Raw genomic sequence first — 7,095 nt, forward strand, 5'->3', positions numbered from 1 at the left:
AATTTTGACTCATAGTTTTTGTCAAGCCAGTTATCATCCCTTATGATTATCACTATATTGAAGACTGAAATTGAAAAACACAGAACAAAAGAAACTATACTGGTGCTGTGTGTTTGTTCTCCAGACACATAAGGAGAAACACCACAATGCTCACCAGAACTGAGCAAACAAATTTTGGTATCAAAGTAATTTTGTTTGGGTAGGGTTTATTTTTCCTTTAATCCCTATACATACATTGTTCTTATGATAAAAATCAGGAACTTAAAACAGCAAATGCCTGTGTTGATACTGTAACATTTATTAACTTACCACATACCTCTCTGTATTTGCAATGCTCTCTTTTTTATATATAAATTGTGTATCATTAAGAGTCATCTGTACAACAGCTGCCAAAGAAATAAAAGGACAAATTTAAATATCCATTCTTCCTTCAACCTCACAGTTCTGAAGTAACCTGGTCAACAGGATTTGAGTCCAGCCAACATTCAAGAGGCCCTATCTCAGACAGCTTTTGTAGGAAGTGTCACTGGCATGTACATGCCTACACCCTGTCCATGTCAGTCTATTATCCTTTATGCCTCCAGTCCTGCTTTCTTTTCCCCAGTAACTGCCAGATCCATATTCACTTCACAAAAAATCTTGAGAACACAAATCTTGCATTATTCTCAAATAAGAGAATGGGCTTTCAATTCATCTGCAGACATCTGCAGAGGATCAAAGCATGTATTCCAGAAGCCTATAGAAAAACAGATAAAAATACTTACTTGTAGCACTGATTTGGGAATAATTTAGTCAAATTCATGCAAACATATGAGACCTGTGCATTTTAATGAACTGAAAAGAGCTAAAATCTTGTGCAACCATTTTTAAAAGAACAGATTTATTCTAAAGATCCTTCACAAACATACAAAAAAATACTCTGCAGGATATGCACAGCAGTGAGAGTCCTGAATATTTGATCATTTCACCGAGAAATTCCTTCACAAATCAAAAGGCAAGTAGTTTCCTCACCTGCAAACTTAGATTTGCCCAGGAACCTTGCTGATGTAGGGCAGCAGGCTCCCAGAGAGGAATCTGCTTTTAAAGGCTGCAAAACCACCCCTTTTACAAAAAAAAAAAAAAAAAAAAAAAAAGCTTTATTACAGGTAGAGCTCACTTCCCTTCTCAGGAAGGAGGCAGTTTAACCAAAACCCCGCTGAATTTAAGATACAGTTAACTATAAAACAAGAACAGGAGTAAAGTCACAGATTCAAAGTGAAGGACTTAGAGACACAGAGAAATCCCATGGTGCAACTGCTGTCCCTCAAGGCAGCCAATCACTTTTATCTTCAGTACCAAATCTTTTGATAAAACCCAAAGCAACTCCCAGAATGGTAAAGCAGGAGTTCCTGCAGGTTCCTTCTCTGGCCTGACAGAAGCCACCTTGGTTGGAAGACGGTCGACAAAGAGGTCTCTCAGCTCCCTGGGAGCCCTCGTTGGGTCTGCAAATACAAGAAAGTGAATGGAAAGCTGCAACATAAAATCAGTAAGGGTCCACGGCAGAAACAGGCCACAGCCTGGAATGTGTCCTCCCACCACATGTTCTGGAGTCTGGTTAGTGGGACACTGTCTGGAGCCGTCAGGCGCCCAGAAGCAGCTGGGAAGCTCATGGGAGAAGGACTCAGTGCTGGAACAGGAAGACACCTGCCTGTACAGTTTGCTCAAAGGCTCACAAGGGACCACCACATGTGCTAGGAAACGCCACAATGCCCACCCACCCTCCAGCCACACTCACAGAAGTACCTGGGGATTTTAAGACTTTCCATTCCTTATTCTGAGTTCAGTAACCTGCAATAAATTAATGTCATATAACGTACTTTGCAATACAGAGAAATGAAATTTTTGAATGCAGTTGAAATAAAACCAGTTCTGCTGACTAGTCAAAAATATTACACATGCTCTGGCCAAGCTGGAGCTGAAGCTATCAACTGGCAGGCAGAAGCCAGCATGCTCACTGATCTGTCATATGGTGCCAAACAGGAAAGATAATGGCTGAGTTCCTTCTACCTTTCTCTTAACAGAAGTACTTGTTTCACTTTTTCTCTATCTGGCTACTGATTCACCTTTTTTTATTTGTTAGGAAGAGTAGATTAGGCATCCCAGGATTATTTTGGCCAGTATTTTACAGTTTCCTTTATGAAATAAAACTGGTGACCAATTGTTTTATCAGATCTTCCTTGCCTTAAAATTAGTTTACTTGCACCACTGTTATCAACAGATCAAGATATCTACTTTTCTTCTCAAAGACAATATATTATTCATTCTGTTTAAAAAAAAACCAAAAACATAAACCCCTGACTTCATTTAATCAGAGCAAAGAGAAAGCTGAACAATCATGTCAGTTTCTAAGGCATTTACCAGCACTGATAGTACAAAGTGATTTCATGTCTTCTGACAAAGATCTCTGGGGAGATCATAGAGGGCAATTCTTAAAATCACTTTTATTTTCAGATGTATCTTTACTGCAGTTTATTTGTACAGGCACAACATTTTATAAAGGATTGAACTGGATTAAATAGCAAGCAAGACATTTCTCCATTATTTCAAGGGATAGAGAAGAAAACAGTAGTTGCCTGGAAAAGTTCTGTGAGTGATTTACTGATTTCCTTTCTTACATTCTCAATCCCACTTGGAAGTTTTCCTCCTCATGTATCTGGACCCCTCACTGTCGATTGCTTCATAGAGGTCCTTTTTATTCTCTGCTGTTGCATGCAAATAACCAAGGTAGGCCACACAGAGGCTAATTGCTACCAGTCCAAATGCCATCACAGGTTTGTTCTGACAAGAAAAAAATGTGGTAAATGTTTTTAGTCAAAACATTTTTCATTAAACTCAAACATTACATTCATCTATGTCAGCTTAGAAACTGAACAGTAAACTATTGTGACATCTGCAAAAAATCATCACTGCCTTCTTGCAGACTGAATTTTCTGACAGCAAAAGGAATTCCCTTTGAAAAGGAAGATTCTTTCTGGAGATAGAGCAGCACATTGCTCAGTACTCTCTATTTTGCTGGTTGGAAATGCTGACTGAGTATAAATGAACAAGATAAAATCAATTACTGAAGGTCTCCACTACAAACTTTTAACAGAATTCGGCTGGATATTCTACTGGGACAATGCACTCTGGTCCTGCTTGATTACAATCCTCTACATCTACTTTTATTAAATCTATACTTATTATATGCACAAATTTTCACTCATTTCTGGGTTCTGCAAATGCAGATAAAACCCGAGTATCATCAACTTAATTATAAAAGGAAAATCTAAAATATTGAAAAACTATCAAAAATCAATTCATACCAAAAAAGTTTGCATTCTATGATTTGTTCCCTTTTAAATATTAAAAACAACTCCTGTTGTTTTTATTACTTAATAATATTATTTAACCTGTCAAATTACATGGGTAATATACCTCTAAACAGGTCTTTCTGAAAGCAACTTGGCTAGGTACAAAAGAATCAGACAATATAGCAATGAAATATAGAATACAGAAATGCAACAAGCAATGTAATGTTCTGTGCTCTCCACAGTCAAGAGTGGAAAAAAGTAAAAATATTTTTAGTTACATTTCTGAGTGGTTTGCATGACAAGAGATGGTTATATAATGCCCAGAGAATTGTAATGATCACTTTAAAGCAACTGTATCTCTTCAAGCATATTTAGTTTCGCTCAGAACAACTGTCTTACAGGCTTAATGAAAAGCTCTGGGTTCACAGCTCGGAAAAGCATAGTTGTCTGAACACTCCTCAGTCCTGGTTTTCTCTCTTTGGGTGTTTCATTTTCATTTGGAGGTTTGGTGGAAGACATGTTGCTTAATGTTGAATATTTCCTAGAAGTAGAATGAAAAACAGGTGTAATTTCTGTAAAAAACCTGGAAGAGCTGCATTCACTGAATGCAAATTCACACTCAGTTTGTCTTACAGCGTCAATTTTAGCTGGTGTAAATATTACTGATCACCTCTAGTGTCATCTAACATTCCCAGCTTGCACACACTAATTTTTGATCTTAATATTGTGCATCCTAAAATTAACCTTAGGAGATTCACATCTTCATACAGCAAATCTAAATCTCTTGATAATGGGCTTAGGGTTTTTCACTTGTCTTTGACTAATGCTTTAGCTACCTGTGGACCAAACAGCATCATTGTAAAGAAAAAATCTTCAACAAAAAACCTTCTACATAACAGGCCAGCCCAAGCACCACTGTAGTGCAGTCACTCTAGCCACCCACACCAGCAGGCCCAGCACTCAGGTCTCACTTTTGCACTCACTGGGCAAATGCCTTGGGCTCAAAATGAAAGAGGGGAAGTTTCAGCTACTTAGGATATACAAGAAATTCTTTATTCAGGTGGTGGTGAGGCACTGGAACAGGTTGCCCAGAGAAGCTGTGGATGGCCCATCCCTGCAAGTGTTCAAGGCCAGGCCGGATGGGGCTTATGAGCACCCTGATCTTGTGGAAGGCGTCCGTGCCCCTGGCAGGGGCGTTGGAACGAGATGATTTTTAACCCAAAGATGATTTTTTTCCAACCCAAACCATTCTATGACCACCTGAGCAAAGGTGGAAAAACACGGTCCTGGCTACCCCTGATTGCTGAGGGGCAGAGGAGACACGGGTGCTGGGGATCCCCTGGGAAGGGAAGGGCAGCGGAAGGACAGTCGCACAACCCCATTCCGGGCGGAGAGGGGGCTCCTGGCGCCGCCACCGGGTCGAAGGGGGCAGTTTGGCCCCAGCTTGGGAGAGCCCAGTGGGAATTCCCGGGACACCGGGGATCTCCCCCCGTTCCACCGCCTCACGGAACGGCGCGGCCGGGGCCGGAGAGAGCGATACCGCCGTGCGCGCCACCCCGCCATAGCCCCCCCGCCGCTACTCACCGCCCGCAGCCAGCGCCGCCTCCCCGCGGGGCCGGGCTGCGCCTGCGCGCTGGCGCCCCCTCCCGGGCGGAGGCCGGCGGCGCGGGCACGGGGCCGGGGGAGGGAGCGGGTCCCGCCCCGCCCCTGCTCTTCCCTCAGCCGTGAGGCGGCGGGGGAAGCGCGTTGTGTTTGTTGGGGGCTGCGGAGCTGTTTGCGTAAGTCATAGAACCATCAAGGCTGGAAGAGACCTTTCAGGTCATTCAGTACAACCGTCCACCCCGCACTACCACTGTAACCCATAAGCACTAAATCACCCAGCGCTAGATCCAGAGGGCTCGTGAACTCCTGCAGGGATGGTGACTCCACCGCTTCCCAGGGAAATACTTCAACGCCTGACCACCCTAACAGTGAAAAATATTTTTCTAATGTCTAATCTAAACGTCCGTCCCCTCTCTCAGTTCAAGGCCGTTCTCTCTAGTTCAGTCACTGCAGGCACGGCAGAAGAGACCGGCCCCAAAACCTTCCAGGGAGTTGTGGAGAGGGATAAAGGCCCCCTCAGCCTCCTCTTCTTGAGAATGAACAACCCCAGCTCCCTCGGCTGTTCCTCATAAGACATGTTTTCTAGTCCTTTCAAGAGCCTTCTTGCTGTTTGCTGGCCACACTCCAGCACCTCAGTGTGCTTTTTAAATTGAAGGGCACAGAAGACAACGCAGCATTCCAAACTAGTAAGTGGGAGGCCGGGGGAGGAGCTGGCTGGATCGGACGGGCCCTTCACTGCTGGGCCTGCTCCTAGCACCTGGCCATGGTCACAGCCAGTCCTGCCTTCATCCTCTCCTCAGCCTCCCTGCAGGACTGACAGACGCTGTGGAGGCTCCTTTTTAGTTGTGTCATCTCAAGGCTGAACAGGCCCTGCTCCCTCAGCCTTTCCTTGTGAGAGAGGTGCTGAGGTCCCTAAGTCATCTTTGTTTCCTTCCACTGGACTCACTCCAGGAGCTCCATATCTCTGAGGAGCATGTTCCAGGCTCCCCATTCCAGCACTTGATCCCAAGTGCTGGAATGAGGAAGATTCATGTAGAGACAGTCTCTGGAGTACAGTCGGCTGAGCAGGAAAATATGCTACAATTTAAGTGTCCAACTTCTGTTGTGTAGATCCAAACCCAAGATGTTGGGTGCCTAGAAACCCCTGGTTATGTAAATGCTGCTGTGTGATAATGTTTTGTTTCCTTTTATTTGTAAACAGTAAAATTAATAAAATTGCTTGAAGTCCAGAGGAAACAAAGCCTGGTTGCCTCTGACTGCTTGTGCCTTCTTTTCTACCTTCAATGCCACCAGGCAGTTTCAGCCATATTATAAAGTAGGGGAGAAAATTGAAATTTTGGAAAAAACAATACCTGTAGGGTAAGGAGGGACACAGATCAGTGCTCCCTTAGGTAACTGGCAGGCAGAACCGAGATGTGATGGACAATATTACAGTTTTAGCAGCAGTGAGCTGCTGGATTAGCACATGTAGCTCTGGACTCACCAGCCCTGGATCACACTCCTCTGTACCTGGAGGGTGAGTGAGGGGACTTTGGTGGAGTGTCTGCTTACTGCAGCCAGGGAGGCTGCAGGGAACAAACAGAAGTCTTGGTCAGCAGTGGATGAACACAAGCTGGCAGTGTGCCCAAGAAAAACAGTGGGCATCCTGGCTTGGATCAGCAATAGCGTGGCCAGCAGGACCAGGGCAGTGATTGTTCCCCTGTGCTCAGCACTGGTGAGGCCACACCTCGAGTGCTGTGTCCAGTTCTGGGCCCCCTCACTACAAGAAGGACATTGAGGCTCTGGAGCATGTCCAGAGAAGGGCAACAAAGCTGCTGAAGGGTTTGGAGCACAAGTCCCATGAGGAGACACTGAGGGAGCTGGGGGTTTTCAGCCTGGAGGAGAGGTGGCTCAGGAGGGACCTTATTATTCCGTACAACTGCCTGAAAGGAGGTTGTGGTGAGGTGAGGGTTGATCACTTCTCCTAAGTAACAACTGACAAGACAAGAGGAAATGGTCTCGTGTTGTACCGGGGAAGTTTGGATTTCACCGGGAAAATTTCTCCATTGAAAAGATAGTCTGGCATTGGGACAAGCTGCCTAGGAATGGCTCAAAAGGCATGTGGATGTGGCAGTTGTGGGCATGGTTTAGTGGTGAAAACAGTGACCCTAGGTGTACAGTGGGA

At 44.6% G+C, this 7,095-nt stretch overlaps 1 protein-coding gene across 3 annotated transcripts; it reads right to left on the bottom strand.

Annotated features, from left to right (window-relative positions):
- Positions 1–1,147: 1,147 nt before the first annotated feature.
- Positions 1,148–4,954, bottom strand: SMIM8 (small integral membrane protein 8). Of its 3 annotated transcripts, none has more exons than XM_058020514.1 (4): positions 4,914–4,954; positions 3,729–3,870; positions 2,655–2,817; positions 1,148–1,481 (listed from the first exon to the last, which is right to left on the bottom strand). In XM_058020514.1, the coding sequence occupies exons 2-3, from the start codon at positions 3,846–3,848 to the stop codon at positions 2,659–2,661; spliced, it is 279 nt and encodes a 92-aa protein (XP_057876497.1). In that variant the 5' UTR covers positions 3,849–3,870; positions 4,914–4,954; the 3' UTR covers positions 1,148–1,481; positions 2,655–2,658. The 3 variants fall into 3 exon arrangements, with proteins under 3 accessions (XP_057876497.1, XP_057876498.1, XP_057876496.1); XM_058020515.1 differs by lacking the exon at positions 1,148–1,481 and adding an exon at positions 1,489–1,827; XM_058020513.1 differs by lacking the exon at positions 1,148–1,481 and having other exon boundaries at positions 2,459–2,817.
- Between the last annotated feature and the right edge of the window lie 2,141 nt (positions 4,955–7,095).

The sequence above is a fragment of the Melospiza georgiana genome, chromosome 3 (genome assembly GCF_028018845.1).
Source record: "Melospiza georgiana isolate bMelGeo1 chromosome 3, bMelGeo1.pri, whole genome shotgun sequence".
Taxonomy (NCBI): Eukaryota; Metazoa; Chordata; class Aves; order Passeriformes; family Passerellidae; genus Melospiza; species Melospiza georgiana.

Bases quoted from the DNA above. Each gene is read 5' to 3' on its own strand.
- SMIM8 (XM_058020514.1), bottom strand. From the start codon at position 3,848: ATGTCTTCCACCAAACCTCCAAATGAAAATGAAACACCCAAAGAGAGA. The intron at 2,818-3,728 runs GTAAGACAGTTG...TTTTCTTGTCAG, and splicing joins CAGAGCTTTTCATTAAGCCT to AACAAACCTGTGATGGCATT.